Raw genomic sequence first — 27,895 nt, 5'->3', positions numbered from 1 at the left:
AGGATGTTAACGAGGAAGACTGAGTCCCGAGGAGAGGAAGCAGCCCCAGCCATACCAGTTTCAGGCTTTTGACGAAGATCCACGTGCCAAAAGCTCTGGATCAGAAGAAGGCTACTGTCTCTTCAGTAAGTACCTCACCTAGGCAGCCAGCATCCAACAAAGGAGGTGTACGAAGGCCCGTTTTAAAGACAGAGCCTCATGTAGCCCCGGCTAGCCTTGAACTGGGACTGTGGCCTTCTGCCTCCACCGCCCAAGCTCTTGGATTACTGGCACGGGCCACCATGCTAGGCTTGCAAGCTATGTTTTTATTGGCGGGGGTGGGCTGCCCCAGAATTCCTCCAACATTTTATTGGTCAGAACTTGGTCACGTGTCCTCTCCTCAACTAATCGTAGTGAGAGGCACGGCATTAGCCAGGTTGATCTAGACAATGAGGGTCTTTTCCTGTTGAGGGCTCAGGTTCCTCTTTTCTGAGCGTATCTGACTATGGGGAGAAATAAACCTGCAAGAAAGGAGAGGGGCCTGGCAGTGGTGGCACACCCCTTTAATCCCAGCACTTGGAGGGCAGAGGCAGGCGGATTTCTGAGTTCGAGGCCAGCCTGGTCTACACAGCCGGGGCTACACAGAGAAACCCTGTCAAAAAAAAAAAAAAAAAAAAAAAAAAAAAAGGAAGGAAGGAAGGAGAGGGAACAGAAGCAGCTACGGAGTGTGTTTGTAATCCCAGCAACGGAAACTGAGGCAGAAGGATTTCCGGGTCTACTCAGCAAAGTCCTGTCTTAAAATATAATAGAAAAAAAGAAAGAAAGAAAGAAAGAAAGAAAAGGAAGGCTGGGGTCAGGAGTGGTGGCGCACTCCTTCAATCTCAGCACTCGGGAGGCCATTCTCTGAGTTCGAGGCTCTCTACAGTAGAGGGAGTTCCAGGACAGCCAGGGCTCTATTATACAGGGAAACCCTGTTGCAAAACAAACAAAAGGAAAGAAAACCAAAAGCCTGAGAAGGTAGTTCAGGGATACAGAGCCTGCCTAGTACTCACGAGGCCCTGCCAGGATGAAAAGGAGACAATAGGAAAAGAATTTGGGAAAGCTACGAACTGTGCCTGTGCCGCTAGTTCTTGTTACTATACTCGCCTAAAATCCTGAGACAAATTTTCCCTCCCAGTGATGTGCAGTACTGAGCCCTCCATTGCGGATCAGCAGTGGCTGTCCCAGGGTCCAGTAATGCTGTCTCATCGCAGTTTTGCTGCGTCAGATGACTGCAGGTGCTGTGGCTGGAGCCTGTGATGTGCTCTCAGGCATCCTGGGGGACCCCCTCACCCGGCACCTCCTGCACAGAGAGCAGCCAGGGCAGTGACTGCTGTCAGTGGAATGTGACACAAGGACACAGGGGCATAAGGGCTCAGTGAGTCATCACATCTGGATCCTTTGGGACAGGGTCTGGCTTGTTAAGTGTAAATGGCTGAAGCCTTAATCCCAGCATGCAGGGGACAGAGAGGTAGACAGATCTCTCTGAGTCTGAGGGCTGTCTGGTGTACAAAGTGAGCTCCAAGACAGCCAAGGCTGTGTAAAGAGACACTGTCTCAAAATCCAAAACAGCAGCAGCAGCAACAACAACAATAAAAGTGATTGTCTTCATTTCTTGGTCCTGTGATAAAAAAAACCCTGCTAAAAGCACCTTTAGAAAAAAAAGGGTCGGGAGTGGTGGCACATGCCTTTAATCCCAGCACTTGGGAGGCAGAGGCAGGCGGATTTCTGAGTTTGAGGCCAGCCTGGTCTACAGAGTGAGTTCCAGGACAGCCAGGGCTATACAGAGAAAGTCTGTCTGGAAAAAGCAAAAAAAAAAAAAAAAAAAAAAACCCAAAAAACAAAAAAAGTAAAAGGGCTGGAGAGATGGCTCAGTGGTTAAGAACACCTGACTGCTCCTCCAGAGGTCCTGAGTTCAATTCCCAGCAACTGCATGATGGCTCACAACCTTAAGAAAAAGAGGATTTGTTAGTCTGAGGGTGTTAGTCCATCAGGTGGAGAAAGCCCTGACTGTGGACCAAGAGTCAAGAAGCAGAGAAGCAGAGACCAGTGACTTCTGGCATACAACTTTTTCTCTCTGGCAGTCCACCACCGAAGCAATGGCGTGGCCCACAGTTGGGGGAGGACATTCTACCTCCATTAACCTAATCAAGATAATCTCTTATACACATGGTCAGAAGCTAACCCATTCTAGATAACCCTTCCCAGGATATAGCTATGATTCAATAGCTTAGTCCAGGTGGCCAGGACCCAGTTAGGTCCCCCAAATGACCAGGTGCATTTTGGACCAGGGAGTTGGCGTTCCCTCTTATCCCATAGGGCCAAACTACTTCCCTGCCCACTCACCATAGCTTTCAGTGTTGGCTATAAAATAGTTCCCAAGTTAAAAAATGGCTTCACGGAGGCCTCCAGATCCTCACTGGGAGGAGCCTGCCTATATCCCACCCCTTTGCAGCTTCACACCTGCACCCCCATGCCTGCACCCGCAGCTATTCCCTCCTTGGGCTAAGAGTAAGATGAGAACACCTCTCCTCCCTCCGATCCCTTCAACCTAAATGCTGTATTGACCTGCCTCTGAGAGGGGAAGTAGATAGCGTCCCCACAGCTGGTGACTGTCATTCCACTCTTGGGGTGGCAGTGGGGAGGATCTTTAGTGGAGGCTAGCCTGGGCTACAGAGTGAGATCCTGCCTCTCTCAAAACAAAAACACCCAGGCCAAACCAAACCAACCAGCCAGCTGGTGGCCTGAGGGGCCATGGAGGGACTCCTGGTAGAGGAGGGGGACAGTGGGCATGTGTCTCCTTCTCTACAGTTTTGGAACACCCAGGTCACAATAAGGATTGCTCCCGAGTGAGTGGATCTCTTGGGACAATGTAGTATTCATTTCTTCCACATCCAATTAGTTGAAACAATGGTCACACTGTCTGTCTGAGAATGAAGAGCAACACTGGCTGTTGGCTCATCTAGTGACCCAGAAAATGCCACAGAGTGTTGGGAGGCAGAGCCCACTGTCCCTCGGTGTCCCCTCCGCTCTCCCAGGCTATGTCCACCCTGAAGCTGGAAGGCCTGGAGGCTGCAGGGTATGTGATGGACAGGCTTGGTGGTCCTACAGTACCATCTACTCAACATCCTTCTAGAATTCTCCCCTTGTCTTTAGCGGCCTCCCCTAATAAAGTCGATAGACCTTCCTTCAAGTGAACCAGACTATGGGCTAGAGAGGTGGTTTGGCAGTTCACAGCACTGGCTGCTCTTGCCGAGGACCCAGATTCAAAACCCAGCACCCACGTAGTGGCTCATGACCGTCTATAACTTCAAAGGATCCTAGCTCTCTTCTGACCTCTGTGGGCACTTCACATATGTAGCACACAGATATACATGGAAATACATACACACATGAGTACAAATTGTAAAAGTTTTGAGAGAAAGAGACGGGGGGGGGGGAGAGAGAGAGAGAGAGAGAGAGAGAGAGAGAGAGAGAACAAGGAACTAAGTCATTGTCCAGTACTATCTGGCCAGATACAGTTGAGATTCCCTACCTCTTAGTGTCTTTCCAGGTAACCAGGCATGGTTTTGTAGAGACCTACATGACCTAGGGCCACTCGATCTTACATTCCTTCTCAATCGCCTCTGCCCGTAGCAGAGGAAGGCTTAACTCAGAACAGACGTCAGCAATGCTCACACTCATCCTACAGACAGAAACGCAGAGCCGCTCTTACAGATAACGCGGGGACCCTGAGATAACCGCGGCCAGAAAGAGGGTTTCAGGCTGCCTCGCATGACATAATCCATGGGAGAGGGTTACATGAGCTTTTTATTTGTAGCTGTTTGGGTGTGCACCATGCAGGTGCAGTTCCGGCAGAGGCCAGACGGGGGCGCCAGGTCCCCGAAACTGGATTTACAGATGGTTACGAACTGCCTGGTGTAGGGTGTGGGGATCGGAACAAGGCAGCCCTCTGCAAGAATAGTGCTTTTTACCACTGGGCAGAATTCTATTTTGTTTTGCCATTCCTTCATCTGTTGATAAACAATGGGGTTGACTCAAATCTTTACTATAATGAATAGTCTATTTCTCCCCAGGAAAGGCAGCTAAGTAGTGTCTTCTTGTCTCCTGCCACCATCTTGGCAGGAAGCCAATCTCATGGTGGCGGTGTAGCTCAGCAGCCCATGAGGACTCCCTCGCACAGGCACCTTCGTCCGAGACAGTTCATCTCTGTACTGGCCTCACCCAGGAGGAGATAGATAGCACAGGTCCTGAGACCAGGGCAAAGGTGAAGTCTAGCTGGCAGTCCCAGGAAGAGGGAAGTCCCTGAGAGAGGAACATACGGAGGCAGCTCTCTGTGATTTGCACTGTAACAGAGTGCCAGAAGTATTTGTTTGGTATTGGTTGTTCGTGAGACGGGGGTCTCACGATTTAGCCTTGGCTGGAATTTATTAGGTAGACCAGGATGCCCTTGAACTTACAGAGATTCACCTGCCTCTGCCTCCCAAGTGCTGGGATTAAAGGTATGTGCCACCACTGCCCGGTTATATGTTGGGCTTTTAATAGTATGTTTAACCCTGTTTTTCTAAATATTGTCATTTCCATGTGGAATCAATTTAGGATCTTGGAAACAGTTCACATCTTTCTTTCTTTCTTTCTTTCTTTCTTTCTTTCTTTCTTTCTTTCAATCTTTCTTTTGTTCTTTCGTTCTTTCTTTTTTTTCTTCTTTTTTTGGTGGGAATTTTGGTTTAATTATAGCTTTTGAAGTAGGAAAATCTGTCTTCTTTTTTTTTGGATTTTTTTTTTTTTTTTCGAGACAGGGTTTCTCTGTATAGCCCTGGCTGTCCTGGAACTCACTTTGTAGACCAGGCTGGCCTCGAACTCAGAAATTCGCCTGCCTCCGCCTCCCGAGTGCTGGGATTAAAGGCGTGCGCCACCACGCCCGGCTCTGGATTTTTTTTAATTGGATATTTTCTTTATTTACATTTCAAATGTTTTCCCCTTTCCAGGTCTTCCCTTCAGAAACCCCCTATCCCCTCCCTCCTCCTCCTCACATCTTTCTTTTCCTAGTTTATGCTTGAAGATTTGTTGTAGAAGGTAAGCCACACACACACCACCATATACATCACATACCATATACACATACACACTACACACTCATTCACACCATACACACCACACACACACCACCATATACATCACACACCATATACACATACACACTACACACTCATTCACACCATACACACACACACACCACCATATACATCACACACCATATACACATACACACTACACACTCATTCACACTATACACACACACACACATACACACACACACCACCATATACATCACACACCATATACACATACACACTACACACTCATTCACACCATACACACACACACACACACACACACACACACACACTGTCCTTGAATCTGTCTGCTTCAGGGCCACTGTTGATTCTCTCCCTATCTCTTCTTGAGACAGGATCTCACGCTGTAGTCCAGACTGGCATGGAAATTCTAACCACCCTCCTGGCTCTGGCACAGAGATTACAGGCGTGAGCCCTCACAGCTGGCACATCCTCTCCTTATTCCTGTTCTTCAGCTCAGCAGTGTAACCTCTTCTCTGTCCTTGGCAAGGTGGGTTGGGGACAGGGCATCCCTGGAGCTGAACAGCTGAACCAGACTGAGCCCTTGCCAGGTGTGTGGCCAGGAGTCACCCATTGTGTGCTCAGGGCCCACTCCCCACAGGCACCTCCGTGTCCCTAACTGTGGATGAAGAATCAGAGGGTTTAACAGCTTTTCATGGCACAGGAAGAAGGAAGCCAGGGAAGCCAGAAAGCCCATTGGCTTCCTGCTGAGTGGAGATAAATCCAAGGGAAAAGGGATGGAGGGAAGGAGATGGCCAGGATGTGGGGTGCCTGACATTTGAAAGGATAGACAGGAAACAAGTGGTCATTGATATGATGTTTGACTCTCCAGGCTGCTGGGGAGAGAAGCATCCCAGTAGATGGAGGGAGCTGATGTGCAAAGGCCCTGGGGTAGGAACTGGCAGTTTGAGAGACAGGCAAGAGTGGCAAGAGTGACAGCCTTACCAATTACAGCAAGGACTTGGGTCTTTATTCTGAGGGAGGAGGAAGCAAAAGAAAAGATGGATATATCTGTATGTATATATGTATATATATGTGTGTGTGTGTGTGATAATTTTATATAACATATATTCTATTTTATAATTTTATTTGCACATGGTTAATTCATGTAAAGTGTAAGACTGAAGGCATGGTGGCACACACCTTGAATCCCAGCACTCGGGAAGCAGAAGACAGATCTCTGTGAGTTCGAGACCAGACAGGGCTATACGATGAGTTTTTTTTTTTTAAGATTTATTTATTATTATACATAAGTACACTGTAGCTGTCTTCAGACACACCAGGGTGTCAGATCTCATTGCGGGTGGTTGTGAGCCACCATGTGGTTGCTGGGATTTGAACTCAAGACCTTCAGAAGAGCAGTCAGTGCTCTTACCCATTGAGCCATCTCATCAGCTCTGAGATTTTATTTATTTATTTATTTGTTTGTTTGTTTGTTTGTTTGTTTATTTAGGTTTTCGAGACAGGGTTTCTCTGTGTAGCCCTGGCTGTCTTGGAACTCACTCTGTAGACCAGGCTGGCCTCGAACTCAGAAATCTGTCTGCCTCTGCCTCCCAAGTGCTGGGATTAAAGGCGTGCGCCACCACCGCCCAGCTGAGATTTTGCTTTTGAAAGGTAAACTATAAATTAACTGTAAGATGCAGTGGCTTTTGGCCCAGCGACAGAGTAGGAAGAAGAGTAGCGGAGCTCAGCCCTGGGCCGTTTCTGCCCCTTCCTCAGCCCTGGCAGCCATTCAGTGTCCTTTCTGATTGGGTTCAGCAACATGATTGCTTTGTGCACGCTTGGATGCTCTTGTGTCCGGCTTCTCTCCCTTACAGGTGTCTTCTGGATTCATCCATGTGCATCAGAGACTTGGTATCCCTTCTTCCTCACAGACCATGTTGGACACACCCATTTGGCTGCTAGATGCCTTCGCTGCTGTGGAAGACAAGAAAGGAATCCTGTGCACAGGAGTTGCTGTGAATGTGTTCTCTCTCTCTCTCTCTCTCTCTCTCTCTCTCTCTCTCTCTCTCTTTCTCTGGGTACAGACCTGGAAACGGAGCAGGGGGCTCATGGGGCTCCTAGGTCTAGTGCCAGAGGGTGCCCACGAATGTATACATCCTGTTTTTTGGTGTCCTCTCTTCCTCTGCACTGGAGATGGATCCAGGGCCATTTACCGGTTCCTAGGCAAATGCATTTTTTTTTTTTTTTTTTTTTTGGTTTTTCGAGACAGGGTTTCTCTGTGTAACCCTGGCTGTCCTGGAACTAACTCTGTAGACCAGGCTGGCCTCGAACTCAGAAATCCGCCTGCCTCTGCCTCCCAAGTGCTGGGATTAAAGGCGTGCGCCACCACGCCCGGCATGGCAAATACATTTTTGATGAGCCACCCTGTCCTCTTATTACCCTTGGAAATGGGCTCTCACTGAGTTGCTAGCCTTGAACTCATTCTGGACCCTAGGCTGGCTTTAATCTTAAGCTCCTTTTGCCTCAACCTCCCAAATAGCTGGATTGTCATGCCTGGCTCCTAGCTGTGTTTTGATTGTGGAAAGTTCTGTACTGAAGGCCTCCTCTGACAGGGTCTTCTTTTTGTACATGACTAATCCTCTCTCTCTCTCTCTCTCTCTCTCTCTCTCTCACACACACACACACACACACACACACACCTTGTGCTGGTTAGTTTTGTCAATTTGATACAAACTAGAGTCACACAGGAAGAGGGATCTTGTTCCATCAGATTAGCCTGAGGGCAAGTGTACTTTTTCTGGATTTATGATTGATGGTGGAAGAGTCCAGCTTCCTGTGGGTGGGACCACTCCTGGTCACCCGGTCCTGAGATGTATAAGAAAGTAAACTGAGCAAGCCGTGAGGAGCAAGCCAGGAAGCAGCATCTGTCCATGGCTTCTGCTTTAGTTCCTGCCTCCAGGTTCCTGCTCTGAGATCCTGCCTTGGCTTCCCTTAATGATAGACTTTCACTCATAAGCTGAAAGAAAAAGACTCTTCCCCAAGTTGCCTTTGGTCAGTGTTTTATCACAGCAAGAGAAAGCAAACCAGGACAGACTTTTCCTGGTGGGCTTCCCCTACAGGCCTTCTCTGCCGCCCGCGCAGAATTGATCGACCTTCCTCCCATCTCCGAGACCAACCTGTGTTGTCTCCCTGGTTCCCTCTCATCAAGGCCATGGCTCTGTCATATGGGCTGTCTGTGTGTCATCCAATGACAGTGTAGCCTGTCCCCAAAGCCTGTCCCTGGCCTTGGGCTCTCTGAGGTAAGCATCACGTAGGTTTGGACCTTGAAGACTTGGCAACAATTTGGACTGCGTGAGTTGGTCAAGGCAAGTGGGTATCAAGGAAAGGGGGGTGGCGGACTTGAGCTTTTAGTTGACTGGCAAACTCCCAGGGCCACTGGCAGCATCAGCAGGAGAAAAAAAGCCAGGCCTGAAAGATGTTGAAGGCCTCAAGGAAATTTTATTTTTAAAAAGTTGATTTTTTGTTTTGTTTTGTTTGTTTGTTTTTGTTTTTTGAGAGACAGGGTTTCTCTGTGTAGCTCTGGCTATCCTGGAACTCACTCTGTAGACCAGGCTAGCCTCAAACTCAGAAATCTACCTGCCTCTGCCTCCCAAGTGCTGGGACTAAAGGCATGTGCCACCACTGCCCAACTTGTTTTATTTCTTAAACAACGTTTCACTATGTAGCCCTGGCTAAGCAGACCAGAAATCTACCTCGTACTCCCAGAAATCCACCTGCCTCTGCCTCCTTAGTGGTAGCATTAAGAGTGTACACTGCCATGCCTGGCTTTATGTATTGATTTTGTGTGTTTGAACCTTGGAGGTCAGAGGACAACTTGAGGGAGTGAGTTCTTAACATCCACCTAGTGGGTCCTGGGGATTGAATTTAGTTCATCAAGCTTGGCAGCAAATGCTTTTCATTCACGGAAGCATCTTGTCAACCCGAATGCCTACTTTTCTCTCCAGTACCTGCTTGACTGGTCTGCTAGGCAGGGTTCTAGGGGCCAGGGATATATTGAGACTCAAAAAGAACCAGCCTCTCCGATGGATGGAGAAGTAGCTCACGGATTAAGAGCCCTGGCTGCTCTCCCACAGGATCTGAATCTGCTTCCTGGCACCCACACGGTGGCTCACAACTGCCTGTAACTTCGGTTTCGGATCTGCCGCTTTCTCCTGGCTTTGTGAAACTGCACAAATACACAAAATTTTAAAAAAGAGATCATAAAAAAACCAACCTCTCTCTCTCTCTAGAGAGATAAATAAAACCATTTCAACTGAACAGACCACTTACTTTCTTTTCTTTTGATTTGAATTTTATTGACTGTTATTATTATTGCGTGTGGGGTTACCATGGCAACCGGATCTGTTCTCTCCATCCCTCATGGGTTCTTGGATTCCCGATTCAGGTCTTCAGGCTTGTGTGACAGGTGTCTTTTCTTGCTGAGCCACCTCACCAGCCCTTTTCTTTGGCTTGAGATAGAAGTTCATGTAGCCTTGGCTGGCCTTGAACTTCTGTTTCTTTTACCTCTTCCTTCCAAGTGCTGGGATCACAGGGGTGCATCGCCATACCTGTAAAGACCTCCATTTCCAACAAATTGGACACGAAGGTCCTCTTTGATGAGTAGGCTTCGGGCTGAGACTTGAGAGAGGAGGAGTCAGGCACTGAGGATCTAGAGAATTCCTTCATAATAATTGCGGCTGAGAAAACCCAGTCCCTCTGGTCTGAGATGACATCAGCCCCCTTTGGATAAACTCCTGCAGACTAGATATCTAGGATTTCGCTGCCTCATTCAGCCTCCTCCTAGGTCACATAGAATAGTCCAGTAGTGACATCAGACACCCTGGGCTAACACTCCTAAAGAATATGGGCCACTCAGGTTCCCGTTCAAATCTAGAAGGTCTCCTCTTTGGGACCACCTTCAGCAAACATGTCCCTGAGCACTACATAGTTTCTGGAGAGACTTTCAGCCCCACTCTCCCCACCTCCCATCTCCATCATCAGGGGCACAGAGTGGGAGTAGATTCAGAGGAACCTGGGCTGTGAGGACTCCCACCCCAAGTCTCCTGAGGTCCCTCTTCTGTAAGGTGGAGGTGTGAACTGCTCTGAACTTGGAACATGCGTGGGTGTAATACAGCCAATGTTCCCAGGCCCCGCCCACCCCTGCTCCTTTGTCCACTGAACTTCTAGGCTCCTTTCTGTCTTTCTCCTGTGTCTACGCGTATGCATGTTTGTGGGTGCACCTGAATGTGTTGTGTGAGACAGAATATCTTACTAGGAACTGGGTCTCACTGGGTTAGAGAAGTCTGGCTGGCCATCTGGCCCCAGGGATCTTTCTTCCTGTCCCTGACTCCCCAGCACTGGAACTACCAGCCTAGAGTTAGTTTTTGTTTTGGACTTACTTATTTTTATGTGTGCAATTGTCTTTCCTACATGTCTGTCTGGGTACCATGGGTATGCGTGGTACACTCAGAGGTCACAGGAGGGGCATCAGATCCCTTGGAACTGAAGTTAAGGATGGTTGTGAGCTGTCATGTGGGTGCTGGGGACTGAACCCAGGTCCTCTGCAAGAGCAGCAAGTGCTCTTAACCACTGAGCCACGTCTACCTCTGTCTGAGCAATCTCTTCAGGCCTGGGTATCTCACATGAACACAGATGCTGGCAGCCAATATCAGGTGCCAAGCACTCTACCAATACGGTCCTTTGCACAGCTAAGTCTTGATTCCATGTGATGGGTGGAATCTGTCAGGGCTGGAAATATGACTTGGCTGCCTCTGGAGAAGCTACTCTGACTCAATATGAGCTAACTCTGGGTCATATTGCTGAAGGTGGTCTTCAAGAGCAGTCTTTCTGGGTTTTAACAGGAGCTGGGACTCAGTTTTAACAGGTGTGGGGCTGGGTTTTCTCAGCTCTGTATCCACTTTTCGTGTCCTGAGTGGAATGCAGGCCTTGGCCTCACTGAGGAAGGAAGTCACCCCATGCCTCAGGGTTTTTTTTGTTTTGTTTTGTTTTTTTGTTTTTGGCTGTAACACGAAGCATTTAGAATTAAAGGCTTAAAGGCTCTGGCTGTGGTCTGAGAACGAGCCAACTGGGCACTGGGCAGGGCAGGGAAAGACAGAGTCCCTACCACCCTGCTGGTATCCTGAGTGGGGTTCATGGCCAAAGAACGCATAATTGAGCTCAACTGAGCTGTTGGTGTCTCTGGGTGATAAGGAAGAGTCAGCAGAGAGCATAGCCGCCAGGCAGTCTGATAAGCCCCTCGAACACATTCCTGGATGGAGTCAGGGGCCCAGCGCGCGTCTGGGGCCTGGAGTTTTGAGTGGAGGGTGTGCTTAAGGCCTTGAGGGACACAGAATTCTGCACGAAGGGTATGCAAAGGTCCCCGGAGACATGGAATTCCGAGGGGACAGTGTGCAAAGGCCACGAGGGACACAGAATGGAGGGTGTGCAAAAGCCCAAAGGGATATGGAATTCCGAGTGGGGGAAGTGCAATGGGCCCCGAGGGACACGGAATTCTGAGTGGAGGGCGTTCATGGCCGGGAGGCTGGCCCGGGCTGACTGCAACTGATTTTAAAGCAGGGGAGCGGGAGGCATTCGCAGGAGTCCGGAAGAAAGAAGAGGTCGCAGGGGCGGGGGTAGTGGATGCAGACGGTGCCAGGGTCTTCTGCCCTCTGTGGATGGCGCATCGGTTCCCACCTAGACCAGCAACTACCAGGAAGCGCGGAGGGGATCACACAGCGGGAATCCAGACCTAGCAAAAGCTAGGAAAGCCCAGCAGCTCGGAGGGGCGGCGCCCGAAGGAAGCCACGCCTACGCCTCACCATCAGAGCACCGCCCACTCCCCGCCTCTTCCCACCCCTCGCCGGAATCCCGCGCCTAACTCGGGGGCGGGCTGCCCGGGCCATGGCGCATAAAGCCTCTGGCCACCTGCAGGGCTACTGCTGCTCCGGCCACCGCCAGGCACACACCTTGCTGCTGAGGGAGCCTCGGCTTCTGTCATCTCTGTGGCCTCCGTCGCCTCTTTCGCCGTCTCCTTCAGGTCCTGAGCCCCGAGAGCCCCGGCCGCGCACGCGGACATGGGCGGCAGCTCCAGGGCGCGCTGGGTGGCCTTGGGGTTGGGCGCCCTGGGGCTGCTGTTTGCTGCGCTCGGCGTTGTCATGATCCTCATGGTGCCCTCGCTCATCAAGCAGCAGGTGCTCAAGGTGAGTGAAGTGTCCTGGGGAGATGGGGGGTGGGGATCGGGACGCAGGGTGGGACGGTGGAGCTACCTCCTCACCACCAGGGAGGCCCAGGCTCACCCCAGAGGCTTGGTCTGAGTCACCAGCGTCCCAGGAGCCTAAACCTCACTGAAGCAGAAGTATGGCCTGGTTGTCCCTGAGTTTCGACTGTAGCTGTCGCGACCTCCAGCCCTTCTGAACGCGCCGGTCGGTGACTGTACCTAGTAACCTCAGGGCTGCGCGAAGCCCCTGTACATCTGTGAGGCTCCCACGGGCTCCCAGTTCTTTGGGTGCTCTGCCTGTTTCCTCTCGCCCAGATGCCCCAGAGATGCCCTGGCTCGCCCCCACACTGCCTGCCAGTCTCGAGAGTTAAGCAGCTTTCTGTCCCCCACGCTCTGGCAGAGGCAGACACTACTCAGGTCTGCCGAGGATAGGCAGCCCAGCCTCTCCTTTGATCTCAGCCTTAGGCCCTGTTTTGCCCTTTCAACCGGGCACCGGTATTAGGCGGGTGGTGCCGGTCCAGCCACAGACTCTGCCCTGGGATCCGGTATCCTCCTATTTGAGCCGGGAGCTCATTAAGTCCTGGAGATTACCGAGTAATTGTGTTTTCTGAGACGCCGGGTTACTGCGGAAGGGGAAACGGGGGCTGGCTCTCAGGGAACATCCAGTTAGAACTGGATCTGGGATCCAGAAGGGGCTGTTGTCACAGGGTTTGACTGACATCTTTCCTCTTAGCGGGTTTGTTTACTGGGAGTTTAAGAATGGCTTCGCGTCCCACGTCCCATCGCCCGCTGAAAGGAGGGAATGAATGAGAGATACTCCCTCTTGGGCTGGCCGCTACCTGCCAGGTCCTGGCGGGTCTTCAGGATGGAGCCACAGGTGGCTTTCCTGGAGTTGTGGTGGGTATTTCCGAGTTCTCTTGGCCACACCGTCATTTCTCTTGCTTAGAATTTTCAACACTTGTACGTGAAGGTCCCAAGAGTTGCCGTGTCTTGGGTGGAGGGAAGATCCTTCTTGTTGGAGCATCAAAACTGCTCTGGGCCTTTCTGTTAGGTTTGGCAAAGTAGTGGTGACAGCCTTGTCTCAGTGGCAGCCTGTGGTTTCAGTAAGAACCCAGCCCTGTGCACTCCGCACGTGGACTGGGTTTCCTGCTCAGCCAGCCTGTAGTGGATAGAGTGAGCAGATCTCCCCTGTTCTCCGATTTAGGGGTGAGGGGGAATCTGATCTGGTTCCTTCTCCAAACTCCTTTCGGGAATGTTTTCTTTTGGGGGTTGGCACGGAGACTAAGGATGGGGGGGTGGGAGGCTGGTGTGTGTGGGAGTGCACGTTAGCGTTGGGACTGCGCATGTCTGCTCCATCAGTCAGGGTCCCATCTGCCCGGTGCTTGAGAAAGAAAAACCACGACTGGCGGAGTTGCCCCATAGCTGGTAGCTTGGGGCTTCACGTTTGAGCGAGCGGCTTCCACAATCTTACTTGTGAAAATCCCAAAGGCGATTGGTTGGGGACTGAGTGGTGTGAAGGAAGGAAGAGCATAAGACACGCCTAGCCCAAGACAGCCTCTTCTTAGAGGCCCTGGCTGGAAGCCGACCTCTTGAGGGAGAAAAAAAAGCTCATTTCAGGGGATGGTGGGAGGGTGGCAGCGGAGGGGAGCAGGGAGGGACCCTGGAGTTGACTTTGGATTCTTGCATTCTGTGCTACTTGAATGGAAGCCTTGTCTTTGTGTGTGTGTGTGTTTCTTTCTTTTCTTTTCTTTCTTTTTTTTTTTTGTAAGTTAAAGAAGTTGATTTATAAAAGGCAGGAAAACTAGGTTGTTTAAGAAAAAAAAAATCAGAGCTAGAGAAAGTACCCAAGGAGCTAAAGGGATCTGCAACCCTATTGTTGGAACAACATGATGTACTAACCAGAACCCCGGAGCTCTTGTCTCTAGCTGCATATGTATCGAAAGATGGCCTAGTCAGCCATCAATGGAAAGAGAGGCCCATTGGACTTGCAAACTTTATATGCCCCAATATAGGGGAATGCCAGGGCCAAAAGAATGGGAATGGGTGGGTAGGGAAGTGGGGGGCGCTATGGGGGACTTTTGGGATAGCATTGGAAATGTAATTGAGGAAAATATGTAATAAAAATATTAAAAATCAAAAAAAAAAAGAACACTTAAAAAAAAAAAAAGAAAAAAAATCAGGATTTGGGATGTAGCTCAGTGGTAGAGAACTTACCTTGCATTCAACAGGTCTTGGGTTCCAACACACACACACACACACACACACACAGATTTCACTCTTATTTTCTTCTGATGATATAATTTTTTGACATAAATGTGTGTGTGTGTGTGTGTGTGTGTGTGTGTAGGTCAGCTGATTTCTTCCCTTACAGATAGGGTCTCTTGATGAGCTAGACAGCCATCCCCCTGTCTCTAGGGTTACAGGTGCACTCCTATCGATGCACAATATCGTATATGTCACTGGGAGTTTGAACTCAGGTCCTCATGTTTGCCTAGGGAGTGCTCTGCCCACTGAGCCACCTAATGGACATCTTTTACAAAACCTGAGCTGGATAGTATGTGGTTTTCTTTTTTTCTTCCTCCCTTTTTTCCTTCCTTTCTTCTTTTTTTTTCCTTTCTCTTGAGTCATGGTCTCACTAGATAGCCCAGGAACTCAGTGTGTAGCCCAGGCTGGCCTCAAACTCAGAGATCCACCTACCTTTGCCTCTTGAGTGTTAGAATTAAAGATGTGTCTACCATGCCTGGCTTAAATAGTATGGTTTTTCTGTTCAGTGTTAGTATTCAAAGGGGTGTGTGTATGTCTGTGTGTGTGTGTGTGTGTGTGTACACACACACGTGCACATGCATGCATACTCATGCACCTGTATGGATGCGCTTGCCACGAGGCGAGACCAGAGGTTGATGTGCGGTCTCTTCCACAGTGTCTCTCCACCTTATTTTTTTTTTGAGACAGGCTCTCTCATTAAATATGAGGTGTGCCTTCTCTGCTAGCCACTGAACAACAGGTCCCTGGAATCTGCCTGTCACTGCCTGTCCTGGTACTGGGGTTCCAGACATGTACCAGACGTGCTCAGCTATATATATATATATATATATATATATATATATATATATATATATATATATATTTTTTTTTTTTTTTTTTTTTTTTGAGACAAGGCTTCTCTGCATGTCCCTGATCATCCTAGAACTCCCTCTGTAGACCAGGCTCTCCCTGCCTCCTGAGTGCTGAGACTAAAGGTATAGGCCACCACCCCTGGCTCTCTGTTGAGCTTTTGTTTGGGTTCTGAGAATCAGAACTCAGATCCTCCAGCGAGCACTTTACCCACTGGGCGATCTTCCCAGCCCCTTTCAAAGGTTTTGACAGGCCGAACATGCCAAGTCTGTTACTGCCTTTCCCCCCCTTACTGTGTTGGGATTCCTTTGTTTGCTCCTCTGTTGACTGGCCATGTCTTTGTCTCAGGCTCCAGAGAACACATACCGTCCTATGTGAGTTCAGGAACACTTGCACGGTCTGAGCCTTAGCTGTGGACCCACAGGTGCGCTCTGTTTGGAATTTGGTTTTCTCTACTATGCTCCCGCTGTCAAGCTGTGGGACCATCCACTTCGATGGCAATGAAGTGTCATTTCTAAGCCCCATCACCCTCTGGTTACCGGTGGTTTTTGATTTCACATCTTCAGCGCCACAAGGTTGGGCCGGAGGAGCGTGATCCCCGTGTAGGTGACAGTTTTCAGAGCTCAGGGGCTCAGGCCTACTGTACCATGTGCTAGCTGGAGCCGGTCCATCACTCAAGAGAGCCAAGTTTTCCCCCCAGCAGTGAGACAGGGGTCAGATCTGGTTTGCTGTCCCCGGGGGATTAGCAAGTTACAAAGGAGCTTACAAGGGGCCTTTGGAAATGCCCTGTGAGCTTGCCGGCTTCTGGACTCAATCTAACCACGGCAGCGTTGTGAAACAGGCAGAGGCTGCGAATTCTTCCTCTCTACAGATAAGGGATCTGGCCCATAGCAAAGGTCGGCCGCTGGTTATTAAACATGGCCTGTGGTGGGCTGGGAGGGACTTCAAGCGGCCATGCTCGGTTTACCTTCCATAGGGAAGTAGGAAGCAAGCAAGAGCCCTCTCTCTCTCTCTTTCTGTACAGTGAGCTGCTGGGCAGTCCAAGAAAAGAATTAAGAAGGGCCAGGTTTCTGGAAGACGTGCATGATAGAGAAAAGGCTCTGTTACTATTAAAGTCCCTCTTCCCTATTCTCTTACGGGGTATCCCAGCTACTTGGAGCCTGAGGCAGGGGGAATGAATATTCAAAGCCGGAGGAAGTTCAGAGCCTGCCTGGGTTGCACAGGAAGTTCAGGGGAACTTAGTGAGACCCCTGTCTTTATATCAAATGTAAGCAAGGTGCATTCGGGCACATTTTTAAATCCCAGCACTCAGAAGGCAGAGGTAGGCAGATCTCTGAGTCACGTCGAGTGCCTGGATAGCCAGGGCTATATATATAGAGAGAGCCTGTCTCATAAAGAAACAAACACACAAATAAATAACACATAAATAAGTAAGTAAATAAATAAATAGGTAAGTGGAAAACTGAAGATAGAGCTCACTGGTTGATATACTGCTTCCCAATATGTGCACATCCCTGGGTTCAATCCGAAGCACTGCAAAACATAAAGAGAAACACACACACACACACACACCCCAAAATCCCTCAGCCAGTCGGTGGTCGCAGCAGCGGCTTATACCTTTAATCCCAGCAGAGACAGAGTGATCTCTGTGACAGCCAGGGTTACACAGCCAGGGTTACACAGAGAAACTCTGTCTCAAGACAAAACAAGTCAACCAAACAAACAAACCCCAAATGACAAGAATGACAGCAAAGCCCTAACAGTATTCTATATTTTCAACAGACTCGTGTTAGTGCCAAAACGGTTTGGGAAAAGGTGCGGAAGGGTGCGCGCCAGACACACAAGGTAGATAATGCTGGCTGCATGACTCTCTGTATATTTTTGTTTTATTTTATGTGTAGGGGTGTTTTGCCTGCATGTACCTCTGTGCATGCAGTGCCCTTGTGGACCAGACAGGACATCAGATCCTCTGGAACTTGGACTTACAGATGGTTGTGAGCCACCATGAGGGTGCTAGGAATTTCACGAACCCAGGTCCTGTATCAGAGAGGCCAGCCTGGCTCTTAACCACCGAGCAATCTCCAAACCATCATGATCCTTTTTTGTTAAATATTATATGTATGTATTTGTTGGTGTGTGAGTGGAGGGGTCGTGTAGCATCATGACTGTGCAGGTCATGGGACAACTTTGAGGAGTGATTTCTCTCCCGCTCCTAAGTGGGGTCCCAGGGATCGAACTCAGATCGTCAGGCTTGATAGCAAGCACCTTTACCTGCGGAGCTGTCTCACTGAGCCCGATTTTTACTATCTTGTTTGTAGTTCTTTAGGGCAAGGTTTCGTTGTATTACTCAGGCTTTATTTGAAATCCTCCTGCCTCAGCTTCTTGAGTCCCTGGGTAACAGATCTGCACTAACTCACCTGACCTCTTTTAAAAACAAAAAAGAGAATGTATCTATGTGTTGGGAATTGCACTAGAAATGACTAAAAATGATTGCTATGATAAAAGCAACCATGACCAAAAGCAACTTGGGGAGGAGAGAGTTTGTTTGGCTTCCACTTCCACATCACTGTTCATCATGGAAGGGAGTCAGGGCAGGAACTAGAACAAGGCAGGGACCTGGAGGCAGGAGCTGATGCCGAGACCATGGAGGGATGCTGCTACGAGCTTTCTCTTCATGACTTGCTCAGCTTGCTTTCTTATAGAACCGAGGACCACCAGCTCTGGGGAGACCCCTCCCACAATAGGCCACGCCCTTCCCCATCAATCACTAATTAAGAAAATGTTCTACAGGCTTGCCCATTGCTCAGTCTTTTTTTTTTTTTTTAAAGATTTACTTATTGGGCTGGTGAGATGGCTCAGTGGGTAAGAGCACCAGACTGCTCTTCCGAAGGTCCAGAGTTCAAATCCCAGCAACCACATGGTGGCTCACAACCATCCGTAACGAGATCTGGCGCCCTCTTCTGGAGTGTCTGAAGACAGCTACAGTGTACTTACATATAATAAATAAATAAATCTTTAAAAAAAAAAAGATTTACTTATTTAGCCGGGCGTGGTGGCACACGCCTTTAATCCCAGCACTCGGGAGGCCGAGGCAGGCGGATTTCTGAGTTCGAGGCCAGCCTGGTCTACAGAGTGAGTTCCAGGACAGCCAGGACTACACAGAGAAACCCTTGTCTCGAAAAACCAAAAAAAAAAAAAAAAAAAAAAAAAAAGATTTACTTATTTATTTAATGTATATGAGTACACCATAGCTGTCTTCAGACACACCAGAAGAGGGCATCAGATCTCATTACAGATGGTTATGAGCCACCATGTGGTTGCTGGGAATTGAACTCAGGACCTCTGGAAGAACAATCAGTGCTCTTAACCACTGAGCCATCTCTCCAGCCCCCCACCGCCCAGTCTTATGGAGGAATTTTTCTTAATTGAGGTTACCTCCTCTCAAATGACAATAGTCTGTGTCAAGTTGACATAAAGCTAGCCAGCACAGGCAGCGTGGTGACACAGGTCCTTGCCAGTTAAGGAAACAGCTGAAAATGGTAAGAAGTACCCCGTGACTTTCTTGGAGTGAGTGTAAGTGTCACACGGAGGGAAACCCACCAGCCCTGGAACCCCTGTGTGTCTCACCTAGAACCCAGCTTGGCACGTGGCTTGCCCGTCCACAGGGCCACTGCCTTCAGCAGAAAGCCTCTTAATCTTTCCCAAGTCCGGGACTGCATCAGCTCCACTGTCCTGACGTGGCGTTTCCTGTTGCACTGTGCTTGATCAGTTCATCTGCTGATGCCTCCCTCCTCTGTCCCATGTGTCCCCTAGGTGCAAAGCGGAAGCCTCAGGCTGCCCTCACCTGCTCCGTTGTTCTTTCTGCTACCTCATACCTGCTTCACCATCACCTTTTATGACCCCTCTACCCCCATGTCTTACTGCCTGCTTGGACCTGTGTGGTAGTCTATCCTGCTCTTCTAGTGAGGGATGGTGCCCACCCTGCTCAGACTCTCTAACATTCCCGTCTTTTTCCGAGTGAACCCCAAATTCCTCTCAGCAGCTTGAAGGCTCCCAATTTGTTTCTCTTTCCCACCCTCAATTCAGCACCTCACTCCCACACCGCTATGCTCCTGGTTTGAGCCCACTAGACCTAGTCCCTTTTCAGAGGCCCTGGCGTGTCCCTTTGGTGGCACACGCCTTTAATTCCCAGCACTTGGAAGGCAGAGAGGTAGGTGGATCTCTGAGTTCAAGGCCAGCCTGGTCTACAGAGTGGGTTTTAAGACAGCCAGGGCTACACAGAGAAACCCTGTCTCAAAACGCCCTACCCCCCTAAAAAAGGGATTTATTTATTATTTTCAGTGGTTTGTCTGTATTTCACGTGTGTGGTGCTTGAGGAGGGTCAAAAGAGGTGTCAGGATTTCCTGGAACTGTGACCTGTCATGTGGGTGCTGGGAACCGAACTCAGATTCTCTATGGGTGCAGCCAGTGCTTGTAAACCTCGGAGCCATCCCTCCAGCCCACCATCCTTATTCTGTCACAGGCTTGGATGTGGCTCGCTCTTTTTCCTGATTGAGAAGTTGGCCAGCCAGGTGAAGGGCTAGGGAGCTGACTGGAAGCTGGTCAATAGCTGGCTCTCTACCCCTCCTTGCCTCAATTCTAGTCTGATCCCTTCTCCCACAGCTAGGAGTTGGGCTAGCCTGGGCTATCTACTCTGTTCCTGAGCTGTTTTGTGACCTCTGGCAGAGCCCTTGGCTTGACACTTGGAAGGTGTCTCTGACGGCAGATAGCTCCTAGTAGATAGATACTGTGTTACGCTGAGTGTCCGATGCTCCTCAGAGCCTTTTATTAAACGGCTACAGTTGCTCTCTGCTTCATCTAGGGAGACAGACACAAAGAGAGATTAAGTAAAACTTGTCCCCTGGTGTCCGATGTCTCCCCACCCCCACCTTCTACCTCCGCATTCCAGATTTAGGTGACAGAACCAAGATGTAGCCTCTGCTAAAAGATTGTAACCCTTGAACAGCTGGCCTTGACTGGTCGCTCCTTCTTCTTCTCCCTTCTCTTCCATCATCGGTCTGCATGGCTAGCGGGTGTATTCCAGGGTTTTCTCCCACAAGAGAAGGCTGCAGATTCAGCACCCCTTGGTACCTCCTCAGGAGGACTCTTAAGTGGGAAGGTCTGCCTTTTCCCAGTTTGTACCACCCTGTGACCTTGAGGTCAAGGTCTGCCTGGGCCATCGTGGGCTGTTCCCCAAGTGGAGACTGGGGCCCCAGATGTCAGGATGGGTGTCCCTGCAAGTTCCCTGTTCTCTGGGCCCTGGGTAAGGATGCTTGGGTGTGCTGGGATTTCTTCTGTTTTCTTCCTCTTTCCTGATGCCTGGTTTCCGGTTCCCATGGCTTCCGGTCCCCCTGGCATGTGTGGAAGTATTTTAGTTCCCTTCAGGGTGCAGCTGTGGCTATAGACTACCTATTTTTAGTCCCAAGCATTTATTTCTGTTCCTTTCTGGCTCCTCGTACATCCACAAGTCCTCATAGCTTCAGTGTGTGTGTCTGTTGGTATATACACCTTTTGGTGCGGGTCCACGTAATAGTGTCCCCCAGGTATAGTAGCACACAGACAGAGCTTGGTGTATGTATGGTCCAGTGCTGACATCCATGGATGTGAGTGTTTCTGTGTACCGCATGAGCTACAACCCATCCACATGGGGAAAAGCCAGGAAGGGGATGCAGGCACATGGGTCATTGTCTGGGCCCATGTAGACACATGCACACATGTTGATGCCTGTTCCATTTGCTGGGGGTGGGCAGTGGACATGGCTGCGTGGCAGAATGATGGCCTTTGAGGTGCAAGCCACTGAGCTCCGACCTTAGCACTGCAGCAGACAGAAGGGGTCACTGGCACTGCATGGTCACTGTGTGCAGTAGTTAGGTGCTGGTGTCTTGAAGCCAGACTCTCCTGTTGCATTCCTGGAAGGAAGTTACCCTGGGACCCTTCCTGGAAGGACGGATTCTTTGCTATCTTCCCACAGTGACTCATCCCCCATTCGCTCCAATTCCACGAGTTCGGCTACCAGGAATCCTGTTCTCTGGCCTTGGATCCCAGCAGCCGACTCTGGGGACAGTCCTGGAGAGAGTCACTTGGCTCTCTGCAGAGCTTATCCTAGGTGCATCTTGGTTCCTAGGAGGCTTGGCCCAGGCTGCCAGCTCTGTGGCCTTCTGTGGCTTTTAGGGTACAGAGGAGTATTCAAATGTCCTTCCTTGGCCAGCAAAAGAGAGGCCCCGGGCTCTTCACCGTGAGCTTCACCCCAGGTTGCCACTGGATGTTTGACATTTCACTCTTAGGACTCATGAGTTCAGCTGAGAGGCCTTCTGAATGAGAGAGAGAGAGAGAGAGAGAGAGAGAGAGAGAGAGAGAGGAAAACATGGCTGCTCTTGGGTATAGTGGAGGAGAAGGCTTATTGTAGATAAAAGAGAGAACGGGAGAACATAGCTAGAGGCAGAGACCGCTGGAAGAGTCCAGAGTGGACATGACCCTGAACCCTGAGCTAGATGAGGGGAGGGGGAGGGAAAAGGAGAGGAGAGAGGGGAGCCAGGTACAGCTGCCAAGAAGGAGGGAGGGCAATCAAAATGGTTGGATTTATCCTGGGGAGAGCAGCCCAGCCCTCTGGGCTATAGAGTTCAGGGTAGGGGGCAGGGTATGCCAGCCTGAAGGGGTTCTGAAACTGGTAGGGACTGAGGGATGCTGGGAGAACCTGGCAGCCAGGTCTGCTTTGATATGTTAACTAGCCACCTAAACCATTTGTCCAGGGTTTGAAACTCAATACCTTCAGCGCCAGATCCTGTGCCATCAATTTAGTTTGAGGAGGATTTAGCTTGGCAGGGGTGGGTGTGGGTGTAGGTGGGGCTCTGCCCAAAATAGAAACAGCTTAGGAGGCTAAAGCAGGGGGATTGCTAGTTCTAGGCCAGCCTGGGCTACCCCCCCCATAAATAAATAAAAATTCCATAAAAATGAAAAACCAGAAAACAAAAACACTTGACCCTTTTACCTCTCTCCTCACTCTCTCCCTCACTGGTGACCTTGGCCTCCACTGGCCTAGGGCAGGGTCAGGCCAGGCTGAGCTACAAAGAGAAACAACAACAAAAACAACCAGGTCTGGCTCAGCCTGGCTCTGAGTCCCAGTGGCTGAGGAGGTTCCATGGCTGCCGAGGGAAGATTTCCACCCCTCTCCTCAGATCCTGGGCTTTCTGGCCTCTCCCCACCTCCCATCTCCTCTGCTTTGTGATCTTCAGCTGCCTGGGGAGGGGAAGGAATAGGAGTGACCTGACCCTTGCTTGCTTCCTGGCTTTTCAATGAAGTTCCTTCCACCCTCTATGGAAGCTTCTAGAAAAGGGTCTTGGCTGGGGCCTCTCTGGCTGTGGGTTGTCTCGTGGGGCAGGGGTTCTCTTACCCCCTTTGCCTCAGCCAGACTCTGGTGGAATATGCCCAGGCCCAATTCACAGCTCAGGGCCTTAACCTCCCCCCAACCACCCCACCCCTACCTCCTGCTCAGCCCCAAACTGTCCCCTCCTGGGCCTTGGCCTCAAAGGAGGAGTCTGGTGTGCCAGGTGGCTCATCTTGTCCTGACCTTCCCCTTCAACTCCAGGCCTGTCCTTCACCTTCCTGGTTAGCTTGGCCTGTGGTCTTCTAGCCTGTGGCAGCAGCTAGCCACGACCTTGGCAGCAGCCTTCCCTCGCCCTCTCTGCTTCCTACACGTGAGCCCAGGGGAAGTGAGCGACTCCCACCTTTTTGTCCCTTTCCCGAGGCTGACTTCTATCATTCTTTTATCTGGATCCTTAAACTCCTTTCCTCTGTCTCTTGTGTTCCTCCCAGCTCCCAGTACAGCAGCCAGAAAGAGACCCTAGGTCCTTCCCATGTGTCAAGAGGCCAGTACCTTGCCCTCTGATACCTTTCTGGCTTGCACACCCCACCCCTTGATTCCTCTCGTGCGTGGGCTAGGTCTGTAGTCTAATGTCTGACATTTCCAAGTGGGAATCCGCTGAGGTCGATTCAGACCCAATATGCCATACTAGTTACATGTGCATTGGGTTTTTTTCCTTCTGCCACGTTGTCCCCAGGGGGAGTCCCCAGGCTCAGGAGGGCAAGGACCTCTGTGGTGTTTGTTCTTTGTCCCCAGCATTGGAACTGATGCCAGACACTGGGCCTTGGGTTCCCAAATGTTTACCCAAAGTGGACAGGTCGAATCACAGGGTGTTCTGGTACCCTGGCACTAGGAAGTCCTGAGCCAGGCTAGACCATGGGTGCCGTGGTGCTACCTGCCATGGGTGATCTGGCTGATCCGGCACTTCCTCCTGTCACAGACAGAATGCTCTTTCGAAGACACAGTGCTTTAGTTTAAAGCTGTTTCAGGATCCAGGTAGGTGAGATGATGTGGATTTGATCCCCAGAGCCCATGTCAAACAAGCTGGTAATTCCATCCCTGGGGAGGCAGAGACAGGAGACTGCATGGGGCTCCCAGGATTCATTCCCGCAACGCAATAGGGGAGCTCCAGGCTTTGGAAAGAATCGATCTTAAAAAAAAAAGAGAGATAGATAGTCCTGGAGGGAGCACACTGAGGTTGGATTGGCCTCTGGCCTCTACATACACACACACACACAGAGAAACACCCACACCCACAGGCAGACAGACAGACAAACATACACACCCAGAGAGACAGACAGACACACACACACAAAGAGCCAAACACATACACCTACAGAGACACACACATAGAGACATACACACACAGAGAGGCATAGAGAAAGATAGACACACACACACACACACAGACGGAGGAGAGACATATAGAGACACACACACACACACAGACAGACACACACAAACACACCCACAGACACACATACAAAGACAGACAGACACGCACACACACTCACTCACTCTTGCCCCGACCCATCAGTCCTTTCTTCACAGGCTCCAACCTGTCTGGCCAGTCAGCAGTTCTGCAGTTCTAACCCCACAAGTCTCTCTCCTCCATTCTCACATGCGCCGCAGTTCCTTCTGCCCAAATGCTTTCCCCTTGGCTCTTTCACTCAGTTCCTCTCCTGTGTTTCAAAATAAAGGACACTTATTTGTATTTTGGGGTGCTTGGGAGGGACACAGAGAGGCACTCATACTAGACAAGTGTTCTCACACCAATCTACACCCAAAGCCTGTGTGGGGATGTTTTGAAGACACTTCCTGGTCCCAGCTTCCCTGACCTCCCTTGACCTTTGGAAGTTTCCTTGCGCCCATCTCTAGTGAACTCATTTGTTTGGTTGATGTCCTACCAGGATGGGGATCCGGTGTGTTTTGTACATAGCTTTACTCTGCAGTGGTGGCCTGGCTGGGGTGGGACCCTAGCAGCCATCACTGAGGTCACAAGCCTTGCTGACTGACTCTGCTCCATTCTGGGGGGGCTGTGCCTCTGTTTTGTTTTGGTTTTTTGTTTGTTTGTTTGTTTGTTTGTTTGTTTGAGACAGGGTTTCTCTGTGTAGCTCTGGCTGTCCTGGAACTCACTCTGTAGACCAGGCTGGCCTCGAACTCAGAAATCTGCCTGCCTCTGCCTCCCAAGTGCTGGGATTAAAGGCGTGCACCACCACCGCCCAGTAAGGGCTGTGCCTTTGTCTCCAGGGGGCTGCCTCCTGATGTCACTGCCTAAGCCTCAGACCATGAGCCTCTGTCCCCTAGAGGCCACTTCTTGAAGCCACTGTGGTGAGTTGGTGTTCATATGTCCCAGACCACACCCAGTGGCCCGAGTCTCTGGCAGGTGACCCTAGATCCAGGGTCTGAGTCTCTGTATGTTTTCTCTTGACTCCAGCAACTTCTTGCTGGTGTCTGTGCCAGGGCAAAGTCCCTACATTGGCTGTTGGCTTCCCCCAGTAACCTCTTCCTGTCCCACCACAAAGGCAGTGGACCAGAAGGAAGAGACCCAGTTCTCAGCCATGTCATCGGGATGGCTGTGGGCGGTGGATAAATAAATCACACCTGTCTTAGCCAAGGGCGGGAGAGACCAGGAGGTGGGGTGCAGGTTTGCAATGCACAGCCTTCGGAAGTGAACGGGAGTCTTCAGCAGCCTTGGCTTGGCGCGGTCCATGTACAGTCCTCCGGAGCGGACAAGTTTAGGTTCATGAATAAAGCGAAGTCACTTCATCCCCCGAGTTCCCGATAACCTGCCCCAGTGCGGGATGCAGTGTGGGATGCAGTGGACAGCTGCTTTCTCCTGCCAGTGATCTAAATAGAAGGACCGGGGAGGTGTGGCTCACAGGTGCGAAGAACAAAAATAAACTGGGTGCCATTACACACCTGTAATCCTAGCATTCCAGAGGCGAAAACAAGAGAACCAGGAGTTAAGTCATCCTGACTACAGAGGGAATTGGAGGCCAGCCCTGGCTGGCTAAAGAGGCTGTCTAAAGGGTTCAGTGAGTAATGCTTGCCACCAAGCCTGTTGATTGGCGTTCGATCCTGGGACCCACACAGTAGAAGAAAAGAACAGGCTCTTTCAAGTTGTCCTCTGACCTCCGTGGGTGTACCTCGGGCACATTCACACTCCTCACACATACACTCAAATAACAAATGCAAAGCAATGACGTTAAGGGATGGGAGGAGGGGGCGGGGCTTGGAGCTGTCCATTGCCTCTGATTGGCTTAGGTCACATGCTCATCTTTGGGCCAATCAGTGTGTGTCAAGAAAACTTTCTTTGGAAAGAGGCGCTCTCTCTGAGGACTCAGGAGGGGGTGGAGCGATGTCCTATGGGTTGGCAGGAGGCAAGGGAGACAGGTAGCCAGAGTAAGGACAGAACCCTTGGCCCCTAGTTAGCACCGGATCAAACTAGGTTCCGCTCGCTGCCTCTTATGTACGTACACGGGTGCTTTTTTTGACGCTGGCTCCAGGCTTTTTGACTGGGGAGGCAGCTCGCCAGGGTAAATTTCATAAATCTTAGGTTGTTGGGTCTTCAAGTACTAACTTGGGTTTCTCTCTTTTTATTTTATTTCATTCTTATCCTCATTGTTATTTTGGTTTTTTGAAACAGGGTTTCTCTATGTAGCCCTGGCTGGCCTGGAACTTACTTTGTAGGCCAGGCTGGCCTCGAACTCATAGAGATCCATCTGCCTCTACCTCCCTCCTGAGTGCTAGGATTAGAGTATTTCATCACGCCCAGATTTTGCTACAGGCTACGGCTGCTTCTGCTTCTCCTTCCTATTATTTATTATTATTTATTATTATTATTATTATTATTATTATTATTATTATTTGAGGCAGGGTCTCACACTGTAGCCCAGGCTGGCCTCACACTAGCCCAGGCTGGCCTCACACTTTTGGCAGTCCTTCTGCCTCAAATCCTGGGAATAAAGACATGTGCCATAGTGCCTGGCCCATCTTTTTGTTTGTTAAAATCACATGTTTGTTTATTTGTGTGTGTTGTGGAGGGTGGGGATGCCATAAGTGTACTACAAACGTATAGAGGGCAGAGGACAACTTGCAAGAGTCAGTTTTCTTCTTCTACCATTATGTATGGGGTTGAACTCAGTCAGGCTTGGCTGCTGGGGCTTTATTGGCTAAGTCATCTCTCCTGCCCTCATGCTTTTGTTTTTGTTTTTATTTTGTTTCTTGAGACCAGGTTTCTCTGTGTAGCCCTGGCTGTCTTAGAACTCAATCAGTAGACCAGGCTGGCCTCAAACTCACACAGATCTGTCTGCTTCTGCCTCCCAAGTGCTGGGATTAAAGGTGTGTGCCATCACCGCCCAGCTTAGCGCCTGTGTTTTATTTTTCTCTTTAAGGACCCAGATCTCAGAGGGAGCTGTGATCTGTTCAAGGCCATAGTTGGTAGCCAGTGTTAGCTGGTCGTGGGCCAGGTTGACTGCCAGGCTGGCCGGGAAAGTGGGGTGCTGGGCTAGGGAAAGATAGGAGATCTCGGTAAGTGAGGGCTAGTCATGTTGTTTTCTGGTGACTTCGGGCAGTCTCTCAGCTCCCTTCCACCTACCTCTTCTTTGCTCCCATCTGACTGTAGGAGTGGGAGGAGGTGTTTTGATAAAGTAGGAGAGATGTCAGGACCCAGTATACCAAAGTTCAAGCTCTATGTGCCTTCTCTGAGGCTCTGAGTGTGCCCTAGGATGCAAACAGTGAGAACCAGCCCAAGCCTCCGCGCCCTTCACTACACTCGGCATCAGGCTCAGATGCAGAGGAGGCGATCTGCTCTGGATGTGTTCTGCAATATAGCTCAGGAGTCAGCTCAAGCCCCAGACAGAGCAGCTGTTGGCTCTTACCCAAGACTCTGAGGTACACCATGTCCTTCTGGAACAGTATGGGGACTGAAGCTGAGCTTTGTAAGCCGAGGTGGGCTCTCTGGCTACCCACATGTTTGCTGTCTGCCTGAAGGAGAGGTGGGAGGTGAGTGTGTTCCTGGAGGGT

General features: G+C 50.2%; 1 protein-coding gene across 4 annotated transcripts in view; it reads left to right on the top strand.

Annotated features, from left to right (window-relative positions):
* Positions 1 to 12,000: 12,000 nt before the first annotated feature.
* Positions 12,001 to 27,895, top strand: part of Scarb1 (scavenger receptor class B member 1) — a 65,418-nt gene continuing 49,523 nt past the window's right edge. The window contains exon 1 of one of the 4 annotated variants that reach the window (XM_021161991.2): positions 12,001 to 12,337. In XM_021161991.2, the coding sequence (XP_021017650.1) occupies positions 12,212 to 12,337 (126 nt within the window). In that variant the 5' untranslated portion in view covers positions 12,001 to 12,211. Of the gene's footprint in view, positions 12,338 to 23,733; positions 23,864 to 27,895 lie in introns of those variants that run through there. The other 3 variants (XM_021161993.2, XM_021161992.1, XM_021161994.3) reach the window with 3 other exon arrangements.

This window comes from Mus caroli, unplaced genomic scaffold (assembly GCF_978045245.1).
Source record: "Mus caroli unplaced genomic scaffold, Mus_caroli_1 scaffold_4, whole genome shotgun sequence".
Taxonomy (NCBI): Eukaryota; Metazoa; Chordata; class Mammalia; order Rodentia; family Muridae; genus Mus; species Mus caroli.
The sequence above is the reverse complement of the archived record's forward strand: the minus strand, read 5'-3'. Positions and strand labels throughout refer to the sequence as shown.